Source organism: Macrobrachium nipponense, chromosome 31, assembly GCF_015104395.2.
Source record: "Macrobrachium nipponense isolate FS-2020 chromosome 31, ASM1510439v2, whole genome shotgun sequence".
In the NCBI taxonomy this organism is placed as follows: domain Eukaryota; kingdom Metazoa; phylum Arthropoda; class Malacostraca; order Decapoda; family Palaemonidae; genus Macrobrachium; species Macrobrachium nipponense.
Window position 1 is genome coordinate 57399986 of NC_061093.1, and position 27191 is coordinate 57427176.

The 27191-nt window shown below is 47.7% G+C and overlaps 2 protein-coding genes across 2 annotated transcripts in view; one reads left to right on the forward strand and one right to left on the reverse strand.

Annotated features, from left to right (window-relative positions):
• Nucleotides 1–532: 532 nt before the first annotated feature.
• Nucleotides 533–2883, reverse strand: LOC135207001 (girdin-like). The gene is made up of 3 exons (XM_064238626.1): nt 2632–2883; nt 1805–2320; nt 533–812 (listed from the first exon to the last, which is right to left on the reverse strand). Exons 1-3 carry the CDS (start codon nt 2635–2637, stop codon nt 576–578), a joined length of 759 nt encoding a protein of 252 aa, XP_064094696.1. The 5' UTR covers nt 2638–2883; the 3' UTR covers nt 533–575.
• A 2208-nt stretch (nt 2884–5091) lies between these two features.
• Nucleotides 5092–27191, forward strand: part of LOC135207003 (B-cell receptor-associated protein 31-like) — a 36396-nt gene continuing 14296 nt past the window's right edge. The window contains exons 1-5 of the mRNA XM_064238630.1: nt 5092–5223; nt 15557–15660; nt 16249–16349; nt 17728–17884; nt 18113–18303. Coding sequence (XP_064094700.1) covers nt 15569–15660; nt 16249–16349; nt 17728–17884; nt 18113–18303 — 541 coding nt within the window. The 5' untranslated portion in view covers nt 5092–5223; nt 15557–15568. The remainder of the gene's footprint in view (nt 5224–15556; nt 15661–16248; nt 16350–17727; nt 17885–18112; nt 18304–27191) is intronic.

The following is a 27191-nucleotide window of genomic DNA, read 5'->3' on the forward strand; positions in this document are numbered from 1 at the left end:
TTATTCTATTGCCAGTTTATAACACTAAATATATATATATATATATATATATATATATATATTTATATGCTGATCATTTACTTCAGAAAAGATTTGAAAAAAAAAAACGGCCCTATACATCAGAAAGTTTTTTTTTCTTTAATGGCCCTTTACTCCAGGAACGTTCTTTAAAAAAAAGTGGTCCTTTACTTCAGAAACAGTCTTCATATACTACTTATTATATATATAGTATAAATATATTATACTACTATATCTATATATAATAGCTATATATATAATATATATATATATATATTATAGATGCTTAAAAAATCACAGTAGATGCACGTGACTCATAAATAAGCGAATACCACGGGAAATGATAGTCAGGAATCCAAGCGCTTTCGTCTTTATTCAGACATCGTCAAGGAGCTACTAACTGAGCTACTGACAGTAGCTCCTTGACGATGTCTGAATAAAGACGAAAGCGCTTGGATTCCTGACTATCATTCCCGTGGTATTCGCTTAATATATATATATATATATATAATATATATATATATATATGTATATATATAATTTGTGTGTTTCTTATTTCATCGCCTTGATGAATGGACGCTGTGCTCCTTATGGCACAGATACTGGACCTTGGCCAGTTCTCTCTCCAAAGCAGAAATGTTATCGTTGGTCCTGTGGACCTCTCCCAGGGCCCTGCTAATCTTGTTGTTCAGACGACGAAGGTGGTCTTCATTCTTCTTCTTGTTGGCGATCATCTCCTTATTTTTGTGGTCTTGTCTTGCTCGGATTTTCTCAGGCGTGTATTCCTCTCTGAACTGAGTGGAGGAAGAGGATGAGAGAAGTCATATATTTGATTTATGGTTGATAAAGATATATATTATAGTATTCAGCTCAAACAGCTACTCCTTACATGAAAAATTATAGAACTTGAACAAAGGCGGCTATAGCTTACCCTGCTCACCATATCTGCTAATTTTCAGTGAAAGCAAGTTAAATATCGCTTTCTCTTGGTGTTTTTTCAAAATATGGATGTTAGTAGTGTCTCCAATATATAGTAACGTGCCACCACTGATTCCACCAGAAAGAAATTGAAATAAAGTTTTTCCTGGATGACGTTCTCGCGACTAGGGCATCTTCTAACATTTCCAGTGCATTCTGGACTGGAAGTTTGTGCATTGTGAAGGTTCTGATGTTACTGCCATGGATGGGGAAGCGGATGGATGTTGTGGGGGAAGAGTTGCTGGGGGATGGGGGATTTTCTTGTAAACACCGAGAAGAAATTTAAGGGCTACATTGCACCAAGGTATATAGAATAAGGGAGACCATTCTATATACCTTGCATTGCACATTGTGGAAGAGTTGGGGGAGGGTAAAAGTTAAAGGCTGGTTGTTGTTCTGTAGGTTGGAGATAAGGTGGGGTAACTGATATTGTTACCTGCTTGTTCAAGGTTTTAATAGGAAGAGTAAGAGTTGGAGAGGTTGGGTTAGAGTAGAGGGGGAGTGTTCGTTTGGGGGTTGGGGGAGAAAGAAATATAGAAAAATTCATAGACATTTTACGTTTCACAAGATGAATGTAGGCACGGCGGCAGGGTATAGTACGATAGATACTGTATTTAATTCGGTTTATACACACGCGACATTTGCACAGTTACAAGTAAATTCGATTCCATGGATAAAAGGAAGCTCTTAACCATCGATCGGAATTAGCAGAATACTCTAAAGACACAAACATTATCAGTAATTAAAAAGCGGCTCTAATTAATCTACAAAGTACACATACCCGTAGAGATAAGCACGGGAAACATACCTTTTCCCGCAATGCATTCCTCTCTTTCTTAAGATGTTCAATCTCTCCTTCAAGTTGCTTTGCCCTGTCGGCTCGTTTCAGGAGCATGTCTCGTTTCTCCCTCAAATCGGCGACCTCAGCCTTCAGTTGCTCTATCTCAATGTCTAAAGAAGTCTGACCCTGTGCAACTACATACTCATTTTCTCTGTCCTTCAGCTGAGAGGTCAATTTCTTGCGTAGGTCCTCCAGGTCCCTGGCAAATTCCTCAGACATGGAACTCTGGTTTTCGAGATATGCTTTCATGTCCAGAAGATGCTCCAGGTAACCTGACATCCTGCCGCCTGCCTCGAGGAACTTCTCCTTGTGTCTAGCTGCAACTTTCTGCATGCAAGCAAGCTCTTCCTTTTCACCCTGCTGTTTCTGGAGGGCTTCTAGGGCCATCCGTAATTCTCCGGCAACCTGTTCTGCGTCCCTTTTGGCTGCAGAGCACTCTTCCTCTGCCCTCAGCATCTTTTCTTGCAGTTCGTTGAATACGTCCTACAAAATGTCAGAGGGTTGCCACAAATAAAACTTTTCTTACCGTAATATTCACCCAACTTAATTCATTAACATTCCTGTTCTTTCATCAGAGATTCTGGCGCCTAATTTGATAACTGATTAACAAAATTAATCGTAGTCTTATTCTTATTTAAAATGTACAAATATTTATATGGAACAAGTCTAAAAGGCCACTGATTTGCCTAATAAAAAAAGGCTTCCAACGGAATTATAATGTTCTATTTACATGCGTGTGTGTATTTCTATTATATTATTAATTAATTAAATAAAATAATTTGTGACCAACTTACCCCCATGATTTCAATTACGTGGAGCGACAAACTTCCTGAATCACAAGATAAGGTTTTTCACAGAAAAGGAAGACAATTAATGCCACAGATACGTCGGGCCTCCTTGGCAGCTTCAATAGTTATGCAGTAATTGTTCAATTGTTATGAACACAGTCAGCAGTAGAGTGCTGCAGTTGCCAGATAGTTCATTTTCCACAGAAAGGCTGAAAAAGTCAAGAATTCCTCCTTTACAAAATAATAAATAAAAAAAGTATTGCAATGTTATTTACTCACGAAACGCAAGTTGCTTAAGAAATATTTTTTATGTTTGTTTTCCGCCTGAACCAAATTATTGTAGTATCTTACATTTACAACGCACTGACAATCGCAATGGTTAATCTATAGTCTCCTAAAAGACAATTGAAACTAAATACTGCATAATAATTATGATATTGCTCTTGCCTGATTGCCTTAATTTATAAAAGAAATTGAATTTGAATTTAGGCACCGCGTAAACTAGTCATTTATATGAGATGGCGTACTACAGTGATTTACAGTATTGAGATTTTAAAATCGGATCGGATGCCATTAGATGCTCTTATAACCGTTAACATAATTCTTGATGAGAATTTTTAATGTTAATGCATTATCATATATGTGTTTCTTTAAGACTGTTGTTCATAATGCTTTCAAATACTTTATTTAGTGAGGGAGATGCAAATGATATGAGCACATAAATACTTACAGTGACGAAGGCAAGTTATGAGGCGCCTATTACTTGCAGAAACGTGCAATGAATGATAAGTTAGGGACTGGAGGTTAAATAGCTGTAGATCGGCATTGATGACCATTGGTGTTGCAACGCCAGTTACCCCAAATAATAAATCGATCATTCTTGATGTCGAGCCTTTTCATAGGCGACTGAGGACCTATTGGGGCTCGTATTGGAATTTCAAGGAATTTGAGACCGTGAGCCGTGACTGATTTTTAAAATTTATTCTAAGTGGCAACAAATAAAATTGAGCGAAACAGCGGCTAATGAAAAAAATAAGAATAGTCGCAGATAGCTCTGCTTCATATACTTCAAAGGTAGAACGGGAAACTGCTTCAATTACCTGAAAATGGGTAAAAAAATATGACGGTATAGCAACTGATGTGGGATTTTGGAGTGACTATACACTGCTGTTTAACTGTAGACCTATAGCCAAATGAATGAACTCCAGACATCATTATCATATGTGTCTGTAATGTTTTAATAGATATTAAATCACTGAGTTATTATGACTATGAAATTTACATGAACAATATTCATACAAATGGGTCCCAGAGCAACGCACTATAACTTTGACTCCTCTGGGCGAGGACATCACCTTACTTCCATGCAATAGACCTATGTCACCGGTCGATAGGAGTTGATTTGTGAAAGTTGATCATAAGATGTCATCACGTGACTATAAATGCATGAAAATGTAGTTACCATGATATAAACGCAAACGTCTCTTAATATTTCTTATGCGCCGCTCATGGCATGGAAAACTGAAAAGGCTATAGATAGGTCTACCAGTACTTTTGGTCATTCTTATTTGCTTATATTATATCATTTTATGCCAGACCCCTAGCATAATGTTTTTTTTTTATAGATTTTTTTTGCCCTGTGTGTGTCGAATCACGGCCACCTATATAACTGGCCATGGTCGAATGCCCTTATTTGCCGTAGCTAGATCAGGGAGCGGGAACATCAATAGGCCTAATTGGCCCATGAATCTAATAAATGGTTTATGACTAAGTAGCTTCATGATTTGTGATGCTTTTTGAGACTAATCATGGCAGATATTTTTGCAAGAGAGGACTTAAAGGCACAATTAATGATGAGGTAGATGGTGCTATGGTTGAGTTTTCACTGTAGATTACAATGATACAGCATTATATGGTGTCTGTATCGCATCTTGCAAAATTTGCGATGAAGAAATCAGCATTTTTCAACCTGTCACAGTACTTAACCTTTCTTCACGAAGTTATTCCATCTTAGGGACAACTGAAAACACATTCGCATTCATTCTGATTATAGTTTCATGCAGTCTACAGAATGTGAAACTCGAAGTCATCGTATCTTATGTAACTATGAAATGACCGGTAATACCTCCTTCCAACCATTTTAGTCAGCTAGTTTAGTAAGATTGTGTGAAATGATGCTTATATTTTACATTCAGAGGTAAAATATATAAGGAAATATCAGTATTTTTGTAAGTAATCAAACATGGCTCTTGTAAAATTGTGTGATTTGACGCTTAAGCCTTTGGTGCCTTTTAGCTTTTACTAGAAATAGCTTAAATCAAAGTACTGTAATCGTATATTTGATTTTGGTTAGCCACAGGCATCTTCCAATTCACATCAAGGGTACTTTTAAAAATGGAAATATAGTTAGGTATCTTTATTTTTAAATGTCGGAGTGGTAAGATGTCGTCGCAGATCTGTGAATAGATGACAAAATAATCGCCATCTACTCACTATCGAATATCAGTATACGTGACAATCACCATCCTCTCCGAGGCACGATCGAGTCAAGTAGGACTCGAATTCCTTCACAAATATCAAAATAAGACTCATATTTAAGTAAGTCATCCGGGAAGAAGGTGAAATAATGGTTCTCCGTGACTTTTATTAGTAGTTAGTCGTCGATATGTGAACGATAAGCCATAAAATACGAGGTATTTACGTAATCAAGTCGTGGGTTTACGATTACGTGTCCTCCCGATTTTTAAGGGGGCGATTATTTTGTCGTTTCATTCTCACGTGAGTTTGTATTTATGTCGGTGATTTATTGATCTATTTTAAGGTCGATGGCTACGGAACTAACCGGCAGTCTTGATTTTCGCGTATTTATCCGCCTATTTCGTCTTCGGGGCTTTATTTTTCGTTTGTGGCATACCTTACCCTAAGACCCACTACCTTGAAAGTCTACGGTAATGGCGTTTCATTCTACCTTATTTTCTATTATTTTTATCTTCTATCTCAAGTAAATTAACCTTTAAATCCTATTTTTGCGTATGAATTTTCGTATTGCATCTTTAGGGCTTATGCTTAGTTTACCCGTAGGTGGTGATGTCTGTTTTAAAGACTGAAGTAAACACAGTCCTCATGGAATTGGTTGAAATTAAAGGTTAATTACAGCTTGGCGAAAAATATTACTTACTAAATTCTTTTTCAGGAGGTAAAACCGTATAGGAAAACGTCAACTGTCATAGTCTAGCTCGTCGCAGAATAGTATACCTAGTAGTTACCTAGCCTATATAGCTAGATCTACCAATATACTACCAACCGAACGTAACCCAGGGGTGTTTATGGGTTACGATTTTGCGTATGAGCTACTATGGAGGTGGTTGGGTGGCCGTATTGTCTTACCTTATAAGTCGTAATTTGATTAATTATTTTAATTTGTTATTAAGCGTTAGCGAAGGTTACGTATTCAGAAGAAATTTTTTCGTTTTGGTGTGTTTTACTTGAAAAATAACCCTTAAACTGTTTACCTGTTGACCTAAGAATACTTATGATAGGTTACCTTAGTAAGCGTAGGTATTCTAAGATAGCCTACTGGGGTGAGAAAAGAATGCAAATTAGAGGGGTCAGGGCCACTGGAGGCTTAGTAAGCCGTTCAGAGGGAATATAACGTAACCAGACCTACCTACTACCATTTCTAATGGAGTTGTGGGTGCAATGTCCTAACCTGGTTAGAGAGGCCCCCCCCCTCCCCCGGTGCCTTAAGTAATTTGTGACCCCTACACGGTATTTTTGGGTAATTTTTTTCTTTTATTACTGCAACCATTCTTATAAGTTGTGTTTAGTATCAGCTCAATGAGAAAGAATTTTAAAGCATTAAAAAGGTAGCAATTATTTTGGGAACTAAATTTGTAATAGATTTTAGTATGACACAGCGCCAATCCCTGGTTTGCGCTCAAAGGAAGTTATTAGTCATACTTTTTTTTTTTAAAGTGCGATAGTAGGGTAAATTATATCCTGATTTAAGACATTTTTTCTTTTTTTTGCAAAGATTTTCTTTAATACAGTAAATTACTACATCAAAATGTCAATTGAAACTGGTATTTTATAATTTTGTAGTGCAGCAAGAGGAATATGTGACATGACGTAAAACATTCCAGCAATCAGAGAAACTTTGAACAGTGGTCACTAATCACTAATCTTATGATAAGTTATCACTTTGAGTGGTACAGTAGGAACTATCTTTGATTGCTAGTGCTTAAGTGGTAAAGATTAATACAGTACAGTACGTCAAGGCTGAGGTGACATGAGCAATTTTATGTTATTGTAACATGGCACTGGAATGATTACTTTCTTGTCAGAATTGTTAATGTCATGTCCTTATGCAGTCGGTATGAATTGGCGTTTATATTTTGATGATTTCTGGCAGATTTTTTCCTGGATGCTATTGTACTTCTTTTATTTTTGTATTATGTCACAAGCAGGATGAAAGCATTAGGCTGTATAGGAAAGTGTATGGCAACTAAATGTTTTGATTGTGCATGATGTAGGGGGTATTTGTTCCGACACGGCATACAAACCTTCGGTCCTTTTACAATAGGAAGGTACTAGCGGCAGCTGGATAGGTCGTAAGCTTTCGAACAAGGGGTTCGGTAGTTAACTGCTTGTCCGACAGGCGCGCGCGCGCGACTGGGAGGTAAACAAACCACTTTTGCTTTCGGCCTGCTGGCGTGTGGACGTGTATCATCGCTCTCTGCCCGCTTCATCGTCGTTTGCTTTCGCATGATTGTGTTTTTCTTTTTCGATGTATCTAGTGAAACTGAATTGTAAGTACAATCATTTCATTGATTTCAATTGTGAATTAAAGGATCTTGCTGCACAACGCTCTCCGATTACCCGAGTGCCGGGACTGAAGGGCGTAATTGCGGGAATTCATTTTCCCAGAATGATCCTCGTATTGTGTATGCTCGGTGCCGAGGGCGGGAGCGCTCGCTCCGAGCGTATATTGGGTTGGAAATGTGTAGATGAAAATCGTAAGTAAGTACTCTTTTCATTTATATTTTTTTTGACCGTGTGCCCGTTGCCGAACGAATACTATCGGCACAGGAAACTTATTCAGTATGAAAGTGGAATCGCAAGTACAGTATTCTTTTTCATTTTCATAGATTATTTTTATTGTAGCAATACTCATTTTGGATCAGTTTCCGAGCTTGCTCGGAGATTGATCCTTCCCCCTTTTTATTTTGAATGAAGTGAAATCGCAAGTACAGTTCTTTTTCATTTTCATTTTGTTATTGAGATTGCATTGTTGACTGGGATCAATGTTCCGTTATTCACGGGAATTGATCCTTCTTCTTTTTTGATTGTATGAAGTGAAATCGCAAGCGCAGTAGTCTTTTCATTTTCATATATCTGTTGATTGCATCAATTCGTTATGGATCAAGGTTTCAGAAACCTTGATCATAAGGTAAGGAATGAAACCTTTCACCCTTACGCTCGGTACCGAGGGCGCAAATGCGCTCGATCCGAGCCCTTTTTCATTGTGAAGTGAATCGTTTTGCAAGATGCATTTTCATTTTGTTCCTTATTATTGATTGCATCAATATTATTTGGTTCAAGTTCCGCTCAGTCAGGAATGATCCGTTATGCCTTGTATTCGTGCCGATGGCACGATTGCTAGAGCTCTTATTTTGTTGTTGGGTACATGGGTACTGTGCGGGGGAGGGGAACGAAGAAAACCCCCCCGCTCAGTTCCCCACTGATAACTCTTCCCCTTGGGGGGGGGGGGGGAGGTTATCGGCGTTCTTCTCCTCGCCCGATCCGTCGAGCGCGGGGGAGGGCGCTCGGTGCCGATTGTACAATTTGTATTAGGGGTCTTCCACTCGTTCGGGAGGGATCAAACCCCCGCACGAGGGGTTTTCCATCCATTAATCGCTACTACTTTTATTTCCAGGTGATACTGCCACGAGGGTGGACCTTGGTGAGGTATGGGCGTCCTTCCAATTGCAGAGTGCTGGTGGTCAGGCGGTTCTATGTCTGGGCATATTGCGGTCACCCATGGAGTGGTGACCACGCAACCAGGTGACGACGACCCTCCTCACCTGGTGTACTCGCCTCGCGTGGTACAGTCTTGCCTACAGCCCGCTGTGAAGTGCCGTTCACCGTACCGAGATGGGGGCGTGCCGCCGCCGCTCGTGGTTGCCGCGCTGCAGCGACCACACTTCCGCTGACCCTAGAACTCGCCCCTGGACCTGCCGCCGGTAACAGGATGTTGCTGCCTGCTGCTCCACTTCCTGTGTTTCCGGTGCTGCCTGCCGTACCTGCCGATTCTGGGCTGACTGTCCATGCAGTTGCTGCGCTGGCTGTCCCTGCCGTTGCTGCGCTGGCTGTTCCTGCCGTTGCTGCGCTGGCGATCCCTGCCGTTGCTGCGCTGGCTGTTCCTGCCGTTGCTGCGCTGGCGGTCCCTACCGAGGATGTGCTGGCCGTGCCTGCTGTTCCTGAGATGCCCATACCTGCTGATGTCGTCCCTGTTCGTGGTGGTACTACCCCAGACTGTGGTCTGTCTGTACAGGTGCGTCCGGGCCCTGTGGCTTCGGCTACAGCAGCCCCGGCTCCGCCCTGGATAGCAGATCTTACGTCTGTCCTGAGGAAGCTGACGAAGAAGAGGAGGAAGGTGTCGTGGTCGTCGTCTTCATCTTCTTCATGGTCGTCAGCCGCCGCCTCTTCCCCTTCGACTTCTAAGGCTGTACAGCCGAGGAAGAAGAAGGTTGCCTCCTCCCTCCTAAGAAGCTTCCTCGGGAGCTTCTCGGGACCCGTCTCACCTCGGTGGGACGGGAGGGTTTCTTCCGCTGGTCCTCCTGCTCCTTCGGGAGCGGGGCCCGTCTCTTCTTCCGCAAGGAAGAAGACTACGGGGACCAGAGGGGTACCGGCTAACACCGGTACTTCCTCGCCTGGCGTCAGTGGTTCTGCCACTGCATCAGGGTCCGTCTCGGCCTCTCGCTCGCGGGAGGTACCGAGTGTACGGTCGCCTAACAGCGACCGTGCAGCCAGGAACCAGACCTCTGAGTCCGCTCAGCGTCAGGTTCACGGCACGGGGCGGAAGAACTGGTGACAGCCGCTCAGGCGACTCTCACCAGACCAGCTCTCACTCTCGCGGTGAACAGCTGGCTACCCGGGACGTGACGGTCCACGACCGACACAGGCTGAGGCTGGGAAGAGGTCCTCCCGTTCGCCGGTGCCAGCCACGGCTGGAACCAGCGACGTGACGTGCCGTGAGGACAAGCACCGGTCTCACTGCGACAGTGGAGCCTGCAGGTCGCCTGACCGTCGCTCTCACAGAGAGCGATCGGGTACGGCAACCAGCACCAGCTCTTCTGACACTCGAGATCAGTGCCGCTGTGCTCAGTCCAGCCGTTCTCCACAGCGAGACGGTTCGACCAGGCCTGCAGCTCGATCGTCACCGCGGGTTGACTAAAAGATCGCCTGCAGCCCTCCAAGCCTGACTGGTCCTGCCAGCGAGCGACGAGGAGCGTCAGGTCTGCCTCTCCCGTACCTTCAACCTCCTCGGGTTTTACACCGGGAAGAGCGAGGTTATGAGGAGTGATCTGTGAGGGGTGCGCCCCTCATGATCCAACCACGAGACGCCCTACGTGCCAGGCACGGTTCTTGGACCGGCCAGGACGTATGCGCAAGTGGATGGGGAAGACCGAGAGGGCTGTCGCTGTTCCCCCTTCTTAGGAGGAAGGTTCTCGGAATATGCTCTTGTTCGAAGGGCTTAACGGTCCCACTCTGCAAGATGCCGTGACTTCCGAGATCCAGAGGAACTTTGCCGAGGTTACGGCGCTGATTCGTCAGCACAATGACCTCGGGGAAGGATCGCCGCTCCCACCAGCAGAGCCACGTCTCGGCTCGAGTCGGTTTGGGGCCCGAGAGGGAACCCAAATCGACGGTGGGGCGGCCGCGATCGGAGCTTGCCGACTGTGTTGAGCCAGGTAGTCTCTCGTCTCCGGACAAGAAGGCCCCCTCGGTTCTGGACGGTCGAACAAGCTCCTTCGCCTCCTCTACTGCGACAGAGGCGTTTCTACGTGTCTTCGGACATCGCAGTTATATATCCCTTCAGTCCTCCTGAGGTTTCGACCTCGACGAGGACTGGAATGAGTCGGAGCGGTATCGGCTCTCTCCTGTCAGGTCTCGATCAGCCCCAACCGGACGACGTTCACAGTGGAAGGACGGCATTCCCCCTCACCTGCTGCCGGAAGGGGGGGGGTGCCTGGCCAGCCATGGGGACCCGGTCCATCAGCGGGCGTACGCTCCAGGAGCATCGAAGGACGTAGCATTGAGACAGGAGATCAAGACCATGCTGAGCAAGAGAACTCCAGAAATCGGTACGGATCAACCACCGGGCTTTACAGCCGACTCTTCCTGGTGGAAAAGTCTACGACAGGCTGGCGCCCAGTGATAGATCTCTCTCCCACGAACCGGTTGGTTCGCCAGACCCGGTTCACGATGGAGACGGCACGCTCAGTGCTCGACTCTATCAGGGAGAACGATTTCATGCTTTCAGTGGACTTGAAGGATGCGTATCTACAAATACCCATTCATCAGTCCTTCGGAAAGTACCTCCGCTTCATCCTCGACGGGACGGTGTACCAGCTCAGGCACGTTGCTTCGTCCTCTCAACCGCCCCACAGGTGTTCACGCAAGTGTTCACTCTGGTGTCTGCTTGTGGCCATTCGCACGGGATATGTCTGATGGGATATCTCGACGATTGGTTAGTCCTGGCGAGCTACCGCTCGCAGTTGCTACAGGACAGGGATCGACTGCTCGAGTTCTGTCGCGATCTGGGATCGCTCTGAACTTCGAAAAGTCCGATCTCGAGCACAAGCAGAGGATGAAGTACCTGGTAATGCTGATCGACACGGTAGCAGATTCAGGGAGGCGGCCAACCAGTTCCTGTCTCGGCAGGAACAGGTAGCTCAGCAATGGCAAGTCGTGATCGGACACCTGTCGTCACTCGGGAAGCCAGTCCCTAACGGGCGTCTTCACCTGCGGTCTCTTCAGGGAGACCAAAGGAGAGTTGGTCACAGGCGACGGATCCCCCAAGCCTCCCTTGGTCACTGACACAGGAGGTGAGGCAGGACCTAGCCAGGTGACTGGACGACAGGAACCCCTCAAGAGGAGTGCCTCCGCGCACTCTCCCCCGGACATGCAGCTGCTCTCAGACGCATCGACCGAGATGGGGCGCACACCTGGAAGAGTTGCGGACTTCAGGAGTGTGGTACGAGAACGACAAGCACCTTCACATCAATGTACTGGAACTAAAGGCAGCGTTCCTTGCTCTCCAGCGTTCCAGGACCGCTTGATGAGACACTCAGTGGTGTTGATGTACGACAACACCACGGTGGTGGCTTACGTCAACAAACAGGGGGGGCCTAGTGTCTCTCCCGTTGTATCAGTTGACTCGGCAGGTGCACGAGTGGGTCCGAGGCACACCTCAATAGAGCTGTCGGCACGCTATCATTCCAGGGAAGGAATGTAGTAGCAGACACGCTCAGCCGTCGGGATCAGGTGATAAGGACCGAACGGTCTCTACACCAGGACGTGGCGGAAAGGCTCTTCGACCTGTAGGGGCGACCAGTCGAGGATCTGTTCGCCATCCGGCACAACAGGAAGCTCCAGATGTTCTTCTCGGCCGTGCCGGATCCATGGGCAGCTGCAGAGGACGCTCTTCAACACCCGTGGGACAACCTCTTCGCCTATGCCTTTCCCCCGTTCAGCCTGATTCGCAAGGTGATCAGTCGAGCACTGGTCATCCCGAATCTCAGGATGATCCTGATGGCTTCCAAATGGCCACAAGCCATTTGGTATCCGGACCTGCTGGCTCTTCTCGTAAGAGAACCGAGAGAGATTCCCCATTGGCACAACCTTCTCGCCCAGCCACACGTCGAGAGGTACCACCGAGCAGTCCAGTTTCTACGTCTTCACGGCTGGCTGTTATCCACCTTCTCTTGCGAACGAGAAGCTTTTTCGTTGCGCAAAAACAGAGATGGCTGGAAACGTCCGTCAGTCCTCTGCAGCTGTGTACCAGGGGAAGTCGGCCGTCTTCGGTGGTTGGTGTCGTAGACGGGGCCCATCTCCTCTCAGAGCCAATCTTCAGCAGGTAGCGGATTTCCTCGTTTTTCTTCGCCGAGGAAGCTCCTCTAAGTTCCCACAGTCAAGGATACAGAGCCGCCTTGTCGCTCCTCCTGAAACTGACGGGATTGGACATCTCGAACTCGTTCGAGATCTCCTTGCTTAGTAGCAGCTTCCAAAGGTCTTGCCAAACCAGGGAACTCGAATGAACCTCGTCTTGCTGGACCTGGCATCGGCGAAGAGAGTACGGGAACGTCATGCAGATAATGATGTGGATGAGATGCTCGCTTTGTCCTGGTGGAGGACGCTACGGCGCTATCTGAAGAGAACTCGACACCTCGGGCCTGAGGGTCGACGCCTCTTCGTTAGCAACGGGGTCAACAAGAAAGAAGTATCAAGAACACTCTTTCGTCCTGGCTGCGTGAGGTCTTCAGGAGGGCGTATGAGGCTGATGGTAGTGACGACATCCGTACGTCCCGTCCGAGAACTCACGAAGTTAGAAGTATTGGCCCCTCGTCGGCGTTTCGTAAGAACTTCTCCGTGGCGCAGGTATGGAAGGCAGTGGTCTGGTACAACCAGACCACCGGCAACTTCCTTATACCTATTGGATATTGCCCATAGGTCCTTGGATCGGTTTCCTTAGGACCCGTGGTGGCTGCTCAACACGTCGTCTAGCGAACCCAGACCCTAGCAGGCTGAACAGCATCGAGTCCTGGTGTGACTGTATGAATAGATAGTGATGAGGAAGTGACTGGCTTCTCTTTCTATCTTTTCTTCCTCTCTACCTGTGGGTAGAGGGATACGGTCATCACCCTGCTGGATAAGGACGAGATGCCGGTGAGCTATACGACAGAGCCCCATCCTATCCCTTGCACGAGGGATGGGAGCAGAATATCCACCACTTCCTTCTACAAGGGGGGGAAGTGGATGCCTACAAGAGTCAAAACCATGACTTTAACTTTGCTCCTGTACAGGAACAAGTTCTTACATTGCTGGTACGAAGAGATGCGCATGCCCCTCTCTTAGTACTCGGTCCAGAGGTCTGACCATTGATCCTGCGGTGCACACCCCGATCAATCGGACAGAGGCTTGGATCCCTCCCTCGCTCTTACGACCAGGGAGGCTTCCAAGGTTGGGCGAACACCAGTCTGTTCACAAAAGACTCAGATTCCACCCACCAAGAAGTGAGTCTTCCTATTGTAAAAGGACCGAAGGTTTGTATGCCGTGTCGGAACAAATGACAATTTGTCCAAAATTGCATTTTTCCTAACTATACAAACCTGAGGTCCTTTTACACATAGCCCCACCTCATGCCACCCCTCACTCTGCAGTTTTTGCTTGGGCCAAAAGCAAAAGTGATTTGTTTACCTCCCAGTCGCGCCAAGCGCGCGCTGCTCGGACAAGCAGTTAACTACCGAACCCCTTGTTCGAAAGCTTACGACCTATCCAGCTGCCGCTAGTACCTTCCTATTGTAAAAGGACCTCAGGTTTGTATAGTTAGGAAAAATGCAATTTTGGACAAATTGTCATATTAGCCTGGCTGTTGAGGCACGAGTGTGAAGCTGATAATGAGTGATCTGATGAGAGGATGAAAATTTTGTGAAGTATTGGAAGATGCTAGGGGCTGATAGATTACGTAAACAATTTATTAGGGCACACCATAATCCTACGCAGTCTTTTCCTTTTGTCTTCTGGTTTTGCTTCTCTTCCTCCTCCATTAGCCCACGTACTCTGCCTATTTTACAGGAAGCTTGTATGCAACCAGAATAGCCCTTGTTCTAGGTGTCATGTCTGGCTGTGAGAACAATGTGTGTAGCTGTTTGGCCGAAATAGTAAGAGAGAGAGAAGGGTTTTCCCAGACATCTTTGGAGGATGACATGCCTCCAGTGATGTTGAGGGTTCTTCCGATTCCTTCCTGTCCCTGCCCAAGCTGCCTCTGATTGTTGCAATCTAAAGAGAATGGTCTCCCTTTCACCATCTCCTACTGCTTCGTTGGTAGGGAGTTGGCGTAGGAGGTGACAACCCAGGATGGCTCCACACCGGTGGTCTCCATTTGTTTTGGGGGCTAGGGAAAGAATTTCCCTCAGTGCGAAGGGAGAGTGCTCCTCTAACCCGACTTAGATTCCAGGTGTGGCGGAGCCTGAGGGGCTTAGGGAGTTATGGCCCTTCTTAGGCTTCCTTGGGGAGCCTTTTGTGGAGGGATTGATCTCTCACTTCATGAGCTCTAATACCCCTCCAGTGACAGCTGCTTCTGTGACTGTTACTACGGCAAAGGTTACGAGGTTGACCAGATCTAGGACCACCGCTATGGCGGTGGTTCCTATGTTCATGTATCCTGCTGCATGACTTTCTGTGCTTTAGGGTCCTGTTCCTTAGAAACACTTGTGGGTGTAGTAAAGTCTCCACTTAAGAGAAATGAAGCTGCCCTCACCTTCAATCATTACATGGACCGGATCAGGTCGTGGTTTAGTCTGGGGTATGAGGCTGAACTCCAGTAAAATGAGAACATTATTGATCAGCAGATTTTGTACAGATTTCCCTCTCCATCCTCCCCTGCAGGTGGAAGGAACTTTACTGAATGAGTCTGACGCTTTAATTATTCTAATTGTAACTTTTGAGAAACATCTAATGAAAGAGGACTATGAAATGGGCTAATTATAAGTACGTATAGAGGTTTCTTGTGAAGCAAATGAGTGTTTAGCAGAATTTCATTAAATTATTATATGAATGCGAGTGTATCTGGTTAATTTATATAAAGGTTTGTCTTTTTCGAATGTGTAATAATGCATCTTGACTCTACTTTTTTCATATTCTGCAGAAGTAATACACCATGAGTATTCAGTGGACGTTGATAGCTGGGGTGATGTACGCGGAGTTAGCAGTGACAGTACTGCTGCTGATTCCACTCATATCTCCTTCGAGGTAAGTATAAATTTCTTGCTCCTTTGCTTAAATTAATTGTACTGGTTTTAGTTGTCTTCTAACTACTCAGTTGCCATAAAGATGCAGAATAGTTTTTTGCTATTTGCCATAGCCATTCAGAGGTGATGACCATGTTAAGTGGTATATTTTTCTTTTAAATTATGTTTAAGATATATATCATTAACCTCAGGATTCTTGTCTGCGAGGAAAATGAAAGTTGGCATCCGTGCCACCATAGGAGTGATTGGCACTGTGGAAGGGGTTTTAGTGCACTGCGGATGAGCATTTGTTTACTTAATACAGGGGTTAATACTTTGGTTTTCAAAAATGGGTTGATTCTTGTTTCAGCAGTTCAAAGATGTAAGTGGCAGTGACTTTATAGCTTTTTCTCTGAAGCCTTCACCTAATAAGGGAAATAGCTTATTTTTGGAAGAAAATATATTCATATCTCATGTTTTCATCTCTTGTGTGCAGAGTTTTTAAGTGTTCAGGTCTGAAATGATTGTAGTTACTTATAGAAATAGGAAAATTGGTGCTTTCTTTTATGATAATGCCTGTTTACAACACCTTTTGCATTTCTTATTTCAGATGGCACAGTATCTTCAAGTCAAGATTCCTCAGAAGTATTGGGAATATGTCACACATATACTTCAAAGTATTCCTGGGCATTTTAAGCTTGTTCTTCCTTGGTGAGTAATTGGATCTCAGTGTTTCTGATCGTTCAGGATTTATCCATCCTATTTTTATTTTTTATGCACAATCTATAGTATAATGCTTGTTGTAGAGGGTACATGTGCTCAAGAGATAGTCATACCCACCTTTGTTATACAGGAAAATTATATTTGAAATTTCACTATTAATTATGAACTCTGTTAGTGAGGAGTTGGAAATAGGCATGTATGTGCTTAGGATTGAGTGGGAGTTTACTTCCAGTGCATGACTAGGATAAGAGATTTAACCGCTTTGTATTTCCATATCAGAATGATTTTCATGAACTATAGACATCACTGACAACAACAGACTAACTTTTTGCTTGATGCAGCATCCTTTCAGCCCCTAGCTGCACCATTTTCTGGCCATGCCCTTCTTCCACCTTTGCTGTCCAACCTCTCAGCTATTACTTTTTAGTGCAACTGTGGGGTGTTCTCCAAGTTTCATCTTTAGATCCTTGTGCTTCATCTTGTTTATTTACTGTAACCCTTCATCTTGCTGTTCAACCACTCCAACTCCCTCTTTCACTGCCAAAAGTGCTGAGAATGGCTTATTGCTTAGCTTTTTAGCCTAAATTTCATTAGTCATTCTTTCAGTTACTCAATTTTATTTCTAGTCCATTGCTCATGTTAGAGGTCACACTACATGGAGTCCTGTGATTTTATATAAATTAGATTACATCTTATGAAAATGATGTAACAAATCAGCTAAGTTCAATTTCAAGACCCTGTTAGTGCTGGTCTGAAGGATTTGTTTAAACGGGGGGCAAAAATTATAACACAGAAAGAAATGGGGTTAGACATAAAATAGACTTACTTAAGAACATAATGAATAAAAAAAGTAGAAAACAATGCAGCTGGGTTCCATAATAATGCTTCATAGAGCCTTTAGTGTTGCTTATGGTACACTATAGGCAACATTAATCCATTTGAGTGTTATGAATTAGAAATGGAAGCCCCTTTGAACTTGCCATTTAATGTTATACACATTGTGTAGATGTAATTTTTAAACAACAGAATTTCATACATATTGTGATACCATACAGTATGTTTGGTGTTGGGCTGTACCCAGCATATATAAATTCAGTAAGCTCCCATTCATTGTTTGAAATACCAAGTCTTCGTACAGGTTTAACTAATATGAAAAAGATCTTGTTAATTGTTTATGTAACTATAAGTGTATGAGAAATGAATTATTTGGAAAGGTTTGTGTGTTAAATGTACAGCTTTGTACTGTGGTTGTGTTCATTTTCTTTTTGGTGAAAACTAGGCAAATTTAAATGCCCAATAATACTAGTTAAGTTTGTTCAATTTCTCAATCACTTTCTCAAAGCAACATGTTAATATGTTTTGACAGATGCCATTCGTGAGATGAGGAAGTACAGCCATGAACTAGCTGAACAAACACAAGGTCAGCATGGATATCACTTGGATGCAGAAATGCAAGCTCACATGAGACTGTTCCGAGCCCAGCGAAATTTCTACATTTCTGGATTTTCACTCTTTTTATGGGTGTAAGATTTATTACTTAATATTAGAATTTTCAGTTGTCATCTTATGTATGAAGGTGTGATAAGTTTTAAATTTCATAAGTGATTGTAAGTGCAAAAGAAAATGAAAAAAACGTCAAATACATGTGATATCGGAGAGTATCCATGTCTATCTCCTTTTTGAGTCATCATGACGATCAATCTCCATGTTTATCGGTGATATCCTGAGTTGTAGTTTTCCTTCTTTTGCAGGGTTCTTCAGCGTCTAACAACCTTGATCTCCCGCCTTGCCATTTCAATGGCAGAGAGTGAGGCAGCAATGAAGCAGGCTAAATCAGCTTCAGATGCGGCACAACAGCTTCTTCAGCAGGAGAAAGCTGGAAAGGAGGAGGATCAACAGAAGGAAGCCAATGTGTCCAACGAAATCAAGGAACTCAAAGAGGGTATGTGTGAATAGTAATGGCTTTTTGATAATTAGTACTGTCATTCGGAGGGCGAACCTCTTCAGAAGGAACAAATCCACAGGGCCATAGACTGGTAATTCAAGCTCCCAAAGGGTATGGTGTTTATTGTTCATTTGGAAGATGTTATGACGAAAAGTAATAGGAAATACAGATAGCAGATCTCGGTTATTAGAAAAGAAAAAATTAATTGTTCCGATACGTAATACAAACCATCGGTCCTTTAACAATAGGAAGTAGCTAGCGGCAGCTGGAACGGTCGTAAGCTTCGAACAAGGGGAGAACGGTAGTTAACTGCTTGTCCGACAGTCGCGCGCCGCGCGACTGGGAGGTAAACAAATCACTTTTGCTTTCGGGTTCGGCCGCGGGTGTGAAGGACGTGTTTCGTCATCGCTCTGCCCGCTCATCGTCGTCCGTATGCTTTGTTTATATTGTGTTTTCTACTAATGGTTTGTTTGACTTGAAAATGAAACTGTAAGTACACTGTTTTCATTTTCATTACTTAATTATGAACCAACATGGAGTTATCGCCGTAGATGCGGCGATTTCCTCTCTTTTCATGAATTGAAACCCTCCATTGAATTATGTCTCGGTGCCGATGGTCGGCGCGCTCGCGCCAGAGTCATGTATTTGTTCCGATACGTAATACAAACACCCCGGTCCTTAACAATAGGAAGGTAACTAGCGGCAGCTGGGACGGTCGTAAGCTTCGAACAAGGGGAGAACGGTAGTTAACTGCTTGTCCGATTCGTGCGCGCGCCCGCCCCTCATCGCCCGAGAGGTGAAGAATCACTTTTGCTTTCGGCCGCGGGTGTGAAGGACGTGTTCGTCATCGCTCTCTGCCCGCTTCATCGTCGTATGCTTTGTTTATATTGTGTTTTCTACTAATGGTTGGTTTGACTTGAAAATGAAACTGTAAGTACACTGTTTTCATTTTCATTACTTAATTATGAATCAACATGGAGCTATCGCCGTAGAGACGGCGATTTCCGCTCTTTCATGAATTGAACCCTTGAATTTAATGTCTCGGTGCCGAGGGTGGGCGCACTCGCGCCGAGTCATGTATTTTGGGCGAAAGTGTGTAATTGAAAGATGTAAGTACTCTTTTTCATTATATTTTGCCCTGTGCGTTCGTTGCCGAGAGCTTGATTGCGCTCGGCAAGAGCCTCTTATTTTGTATGAATAGAATGCAATGAAAGTGGATTCGCAATGCAGTTTTCTTTTCATTTTCATTTATTAATTGCATCAAATTTAATTTTGGATCAATTTCCGCTCTTACCCGGGAATTAATCCTTACGATTTATTGCTGTGAAAGTGAAAATAGCAAGTGCAGTATTGTTCATTTTCATATATATTTATGATAGCATCATATTATTATGGATCAAGTTTCCGCTCTTACCGGGAATTGATTTTTCCCTCTTTAAGTTCTATGAAGTGAATCGCAAGTGCAGTATTCTGTTTCATTTTCATATTACTTTTCACTGCTGTGCGGGGGTAGGGGAAGCGAAGGTCTGCCAGGAAGTCGTCGGAAAGCTCTCCCGCGACTCCCTTGGTATCCGATTCTTCGTCTTCTTTCCTGCCCCCCCCGCTCAGCTTCCTCGTATTTTGTTTGTTCCGATACGTAATACAAACCCTCGGTCCTTTAACAATAGGAAGTAGCTAGCGGCAGCTGGAACGGTCGTAAGCTTCGAACAAGGGGAGAACGGTAGTTAACTGCTTGTCCGATCGTCGCGTGCCGCGCGATGGGAGGTAAACAAACCACTTTTGCTTTGTTCGGCCGTGTGTGGGAAGGACGTGTTCGCCATCGCTCTGCCCGCTTGTCGTTTGCTTCAATTCTTGAGTATTTGGTTTCTATTTCTGTGTATCAGGAGTGATAGTAAGTACTTTTTTCTCTATTTCAATTGATTACAATGAGTGAATCAGAGGAAATTGAAATTTCACCGCGCCCTCCAGTCGCCCGTAGAGTGTGTCCCGGGCTGGAGGGACGTAAATGGGGGGTTTCAGGTCCTTTGTGGAGGTGGACCCCCACGAGGTTTTGTACTCGTTGTCGAGGGCGAGAATAAGTGCTCTCGTAACGAGCCATGTATGGTTTGTATGAATTGGTCCGAGGCGCAGTGGGTGCTGTACGAGGGCAGGAAGAGACTTAGGCCGGCCAAGAAGTCATCGGAAAGTCCAGTGACTCCTTTGGTGACGGACACTTCCTCCTCTTTCCTGCCTCCCGGCCAGCCCCCACGGTTTGCGCCCCCTTCCCCTGCGGGGGGGGTATCGGAGTCCTCCTCTCTCGATCCGTCGAGTTGTGGAGGAGGGCGCCCGCTACCCGGACGTACAGTTGTATTCGGGGTCTTCTGTCCGCTCTGGGGGGGAATTTCGCCCCCCAGGCGCGGGGAAGCCCCTCCTATTAACCCGACTCGCTTCCGCAGGTGTGCCAGCAGCGAAGGACGACTTGGGACAGGTGTGGGAGTCGCTGGGACTGCAGGGAGTGCCCAGCATCCAGGGGTTGATACAGCGGTTGGCGGGGTCGGCCGTGGTCACTCATGGTGCGGTGACCACCACGACGACCACATTAACTACCCCTGCGTATGAGATGCCACCACATCTTGTATATACGCCTCACATAATGTCGGTGACACCCACGGTGGCAGTACAAAAACCTATTGCCGCCGTTCCAAAGAGGACGATGCCACCACCACCTGGATTTTTTCCTTTGCCGACCCCGGACTTCCGCTGCCCCAAGAGTACCCCCCTGGACCTGCCGCCAGTGCCACGGATGTCGGTGACTGTCGACAGGACGCCTGGCTCTCCCTTAGTACCTGCCGTGCCTGCCGTACCTGTGGCCGCTCCAGCGACTTTTTCCCATTCAGGTACACATTCAATTTCAGGATGTTCCCTGCTGTTCCTGCTGTTCCCGGACCTGTTCCTGCCGTTCCCGCTGCTGGTGTTGCTGTAACAGTCTCGGTCCTTCCGGACAGGTGCAGTCGGGCCCTGTTGCTTCGGCAACTGCCCCGGCTCCCTCCTGGATGGAAGACCTGACGTCTGTCCTGCGGAGCCTGGCGAAGAAGAAGAGGAAGAGGAAGAAGGTGTCGTCATCGTCTTCATCGTCTTCTTCGTCGTCTGCTGCCTCTCCTTCCCATTCGACTTCTAAGGCCAAACAGCCGAAGAAGAAGAAGGTTGCCTCCTCCCCCCCTAAGAAGACTCCTTCGGGATCTTCTAAGGGCCCGGCTCGCTCAGGCGAGCTGGGGAGCTCTTCTGCTGGTCCTCCTGTTCCTTCGGTGCGGGGCCCGTCGCTTCTTCTGCAAAGAAGAAGTCGACGGGGACCAGAGGTGCATCAGCTTCGGCTGGTGCGTCCTCACCTGGTACTAGTGGTTCCGCCGCTAAGCCAGGTTCCGTCTCGGCTGCTTCTCGTTCGCGAGAAGCACCGAGTGGACGCTCTTCTAAAGAGGACCGTCCAGCCAAAGTTTCGACGGACCGAGCTCGCTCGCCGTCAAGACAGCGGCACGGAGCAGAAGACTGGCGAGAGTCGTGCACACGACTCTCGCCAGGCCACTGGACGCTCTCGCAGCGACCAGCCGGCTGCTCGGGCTGACGTGACGGTCACTGACCGGCCACGGGTTGAGGCGAGGAAGGAGTCCCCACGGCCGCCGGTACCAGCCACGGCTAGTACCAGCGGTTTGACGCGCCGAGAGGACGCTGGCCGGTCTCGACGCGAAAGGGAGCCTAGCAGGTCACCCGTCCGCCGCTCCCGATGGGACCGGGCGGAGACGGTGACCAGCGGCAGCTCGCCTGACGCTAGAGAGCGGTCTCGACGTTCTCAGCCGAGCCAATCGCCCCAGGCGAACGGCGACGCTAGGCCTGCTGCTAGCCGTCCACCGCGGGTTGACGATCGGCAGCAGCCCTCTAACGCACGCTGGTCCTGCCAGCGAGCGCGGGGGGTAGCGTCAGGTCTGCCTCTCCTGTACCTTCAACCTCCTCGGGCTATACCGGGAGGAGCGATGGTACCAAGGAGCGATCACGAGAGGTGCGCCGCTCGTGACCACACCTATGACGCCGTACGGCTTCAGGCACGGTCTTAGGACCGACCAGGACGTTACGCGCAAGTAGTTGGAGGCGACCGTCAGGGGTCTGTCGCTGTTCCTCCTTCTGAAGGAGGAGTATCGAGGGATATGCTCTTGTTGGAGGAGGGACTGGACGGCCTACTACCACAGGACGCTGTGACGCCCGAGATACAGAGGAACTTCGCGGAAGTCATTAAGCTGAGCGTCTGCATAATGGCCTCGCGGAAGGATCGCGCTACCACCATCAGAGCCCACGTCCCGGCTCGAGTCATTTTGGGGTCCCAAGAGGGAGCCCAAAATGATGATGGGGTTGCCACGATCAGAGCTGGCGGACTCAGTCCTGGATCAGGTGGAGAATCTCGTCTCAGGACGGGAGGACTCGCTAAAATCCGGACGGTCCTCTAAGCTGCTTCCTCCTCCTCTACAGCGGCAGAGGCGTTTCTACGTTGCCATCAGAAGACCCGATACTGCCGAAACAGGTTAACCGGAGTTAGCGAGGCTGACTCCAGGTGTGTCCCTGCAGCAGCTCCTGTCGGAGAACCTATGGTTCTCGCAGCAGGAGGCACTTGCCCTGGAAAGCTACCGCTATGGCAGCATTCCAGGCAGTTTCCTGGTTGGATTTGTGGTCCCTCACAATATCCAAGGTGGCGGCCGGTCCGGGAGTCTGCTCTCGAAGACGACGCTTCCTTCAGGAGACTGTGCCAGTCTGGAGGAAGAGCAATCTTTACCTCGCCCATCAGACTGCTAACCTGTGGGCCAACTTGGTTCTTCGGCGTAGGGCGCAGTCCTTACACGAGTGACCAAGGGGGCGGCTGGGCTGAGGCGGCACTCGGGCTAAGAAATGGACCTCTTAGGAGTTCCCCAGCTCTCTTTCCTGGAGAGATGGTGGACGCTGCGGTGGAACGGCGGCGCACTGACGAGAGTGACCGCTTAGTCCACCAGGCAGTCTCGAAGGTTTCTGGGCAACCTCGAGTAACTGCGGCCAAACCAAAGAGCTTGGCTAGCGCTTCCACGGCGGCGAAGACGGTTGCACCGTCAAACCCCGTGTGAAGACTCCAGTTGTTTCGACTTCTGCGAGAGGAGGCCGCAATCAGCCCTCCTCCCAACCCTCCTTTCCCCGAGGAGGTGCTGGAAAGAAGTCGAAACGAGGAGGGAAACGCTAGGGACGGCGTTCCCCCTCACCTGCTGCCGGAAGTGGGGGGGTGCCTGGCGAGCCATTGGGCGACTTGGCAGCGCTACGGCGCCGAGAATGGATAGTAGACGTCCTTCGGGAGGGATATTCTACTACCCTTCGAGTCTCGGCCCCCCCTCATCTCCAAACCGGTCCATCTACAGACCTATGTCCGGGGATCAGCAAAGGACAACGCTCTTCGACAGGAGATCAAGACCATGCTGGCGAAACGAGCTGTAGAAATCGTGGAGGACCAGTCACCTGGCTTTTACAGCCGCCTCTTCCTAGTGGAGAAGGCATCGGGGGGCTGGCGCCCGGTGATAGACCTCTCTCCCCTGAACCGCTTCGTTCGCACGACGCGGTTCACGATGGAGTCGGCACGCTCAGTGCTCGACTCGATCAGGGGGAACGATTTCATGCTTTCGGTGGACCTGAAGGACGCGTATTTTCAAATACCATCCATCAGTCCTCCAGAAAGTACCTCCGCTTGATCTTCGACGGACGGTGTACCAATTCAGGGCACTTTGTTTCGGTCTCTCAACCGCCCCACAGGTGTTCACGCGAGTGTTCACTCTGGTGTCGGCTTGGGCCCATTCGAACGGGATACGTCTTCTGAGGTATCTCGACGATTGGCTGGTCCTGGCGAGCTCCCGCTCGCAGTTGCTACAGGACAGAGATCGACTCCTCAAGTTTTGTCGCGATCTGGGGGATCGTGATAAACTACGAGAAGTCCGATCTCGAACCCAAGCAGAAGATGAGTACCTGGGTATGCTGATAGATACGGTAGCAGGGCAAGTCTTTCCCGCAGACTTGCGTATCAGCAAATTCAGGGAGGGGCAGCCGGCCGGTTCCTGTCGCGGCAGGAACAGCAGCACAGCAATGGTAAGTCGTGATCGGCCATCTGTCGTCACTCGAGAAGTTAGTCCCTCACGGGCGTCTTCACCATGCGGTCGGTCTCCAGTGGAGGCTAAGGGAGAGTTGGTCCCAGGCCAAGGATCCTCCTTACTTTCCCGTGGCTATCACGGACAAGGTGAGGCAGGACCTAGCCTGGTGGCTCGACGACAAGAACCTCTTAAGAGGAGTGCCCATACGCACTCCCCCCCCGGAGATGCTTCTGTTCTCAGACGCATCGACCGAGGGATGGGGCGCACACCTGGAGGAGTTGCTGACTGCAGGTGTGTGGGACCATCACGAGAAGCACCTTCACATCAATGTCCTGGAAACTCAAGGCGGCGTCAACGCTCTCCAAGAGTTTCGGACCGCTTGGTGGGACACTCAGTGGTGTTGATGTGCGACAACACCACAGTAGTGGCATATGTCAACAAGCAGGGGGGGCTAGTGTCTCTCCGCTCCATCAGTTGACGGTGCAGGTGCACGTGGGCCACGGCTCACTCGATAGAGCTGTCAGCACGCTACATTCCAGGCAAGAAGAACTGTAGTAGCAGACAAGCTCAGCCGTCGGGATCAGGTGATAGGGACCGAATGGTCCTCACACCAAGATGTGGCGGAAAGGCTCTTCAACCTGTGGGGGCGATTCCGGTCGTAGACCTGTTCGCCACCCGGCACAACAGGAAGATACAGGTGTTCTTCTCGGCCGTGCCGGACCCATGGGCAGCTGCAGAGGACGCTCTCCAACACCCCTGGGACAACCTCTTCGCTTACGCCTTTCCTCCCTTCTGTCTGATTCGGAAAAGTGATCAGTCGAGCGCTGGTCACTCCCAATCTCAGAATGATCCTGGTGGCTCCCAAACGGCCGCAAGCCGTTTGGTATCCGGACCTGCTGGCTCTTCTTGCAGACGCACCGAGAGAGCTACCCAACTGGCACAACCTTCTAGCCCAGCCACACGTAGAACGGTACCACCGCGCAGTCCAGTCCCTTCAACTTCACGGCTGGCTGTTATCCACCATCTCTTGCGAACGAGAGGCTTTTCTCGTAGCGCAGCAACAGAGATGGCTGGACAGTCAGACAGTCCTCTGCAGCTGTATACCAGGGGAAGTGGGCCGTCTTCTGTGGTTGGTGTCGTAGACAGGGTTTGCTCCTCTCAGAGCCACTCTTCAGCAGGTAGCGGATTTCCTCGTGTTTCTTCGCCGAGAGAAGCTCCTCTCAGTACCCACAGTCAAGGGATATAGAGCCGCTCTGGCTCTCGTCCTAAAACTGAGGGGACTGGACATCACGAATTCGTTCGAGATCCTTGCTAATGAGGAGCTTCGAAAGGTCTTGCCCACCCAGGGAACTCAGGCCCCTCCCCCGCGTGGGACGTGACTCTCGTCCTTAGGAGTCTGACTCGAACACCGTTCGAGCCACTCCGAGAGTCGTCAGACAGGGATCTGACCCTCAAGACCCTCTTCTTGCTGGCCCTGGCATCGGCGAAGAGAGTAGGGGAATTACATGGCCTTTCTTATGATGTGAAACATACCAGAGGCTGGGGATCTGTGACGCTCGATTTCGTCCCGAACTTCGTAGCTAAGACTCAGAATCCGTCGATCCCTGACGACAGGTTCGAGTCTTTTCACGATCCCCTCCCTGCTGGACTTTACAGATAACGATGCGGATGAGATGCTGCTTTGTCCTGTGAGGGCGCTACGGCGCTATCTGAAGAGAACTCGACATCTCAGCCTGAGTGTCGACGCCTCTTCGTTAGCACTGGGGTCACCAAGAAAAGAATGTCTCCAAGAACACGCTCTCTTTCTGGCTACGTGAGGTGATCAGGAGAGCGTACGAAGCTGATGGTAGCGACGACATCCGTACGCTCCGTCCGAGAGCCCACGAAGTCAGAGGTATCGGACCCTCCTTAGCGTTCCGTAAGAACTTCTCCGTGGCGCAGGTCCTGAAGGCAGGTGTCTGGGCCAACCAGACCACCTTCACGTCCTTCTACCTTCGGATATTGCCCACAAGTCCTTGGATACCTTTTCCTTGGGACCTGTGGTGGCTGCTCAACACGTTGTGTAAGCTTACCCAGCACCCGAGCAGGGCAGAACAGCATCGATTCCTGGTATGACTGGGAGAATGAATGCGTGAATGAGAGAGTGACTGGCTTCTCTTCACCATCTTTTTCTACCTCTACCGGTGGGCAGAGGGATACGGTCGTTACCTTGCTGGAAAGGAGTCCGATGCAGGTAAGCTATTCAACAGAGCTCCATCCTATCTCTTTAACTAGAGATAGGAGTAAATATCCACCACTTTCTCCAACAAGGGGGAGAAAGTGGATGCCAACATGAGACAAACCCATTACTTTACATTTGCTCATGTAAGGAAAAAGTCTTACAATGCTGGTACGAAGAGATACGCTTGCCTCTCTCTTAGTACTCGGCCCAGAGTCGACCATTGATCCTGCGGTGCATACCCCGATCAATCGGACAGAGGCTTGGATCCCTCCTCGCTCTTACGACCAGGGAGGCATTCCAGGGATGGACGAAACACCAGTCTGTTCATCAAAGACTCAGATTCCACCCACCAAGAAGTGAGTCTTCCTATTGTTAAAGGACCGAGGGTTTGTATTACGTATCGGAACAAATGACAATTTGTCGAAAATTGCATTTTTCCTAACTATACAAACCTGAGGTCCTTTAACATAAAGTCCCTCCTCATGCCACCCCTCACTCTGCGTATTTTGCATGGGCCAAAAGCAAAAGTGATTTGTTTACCT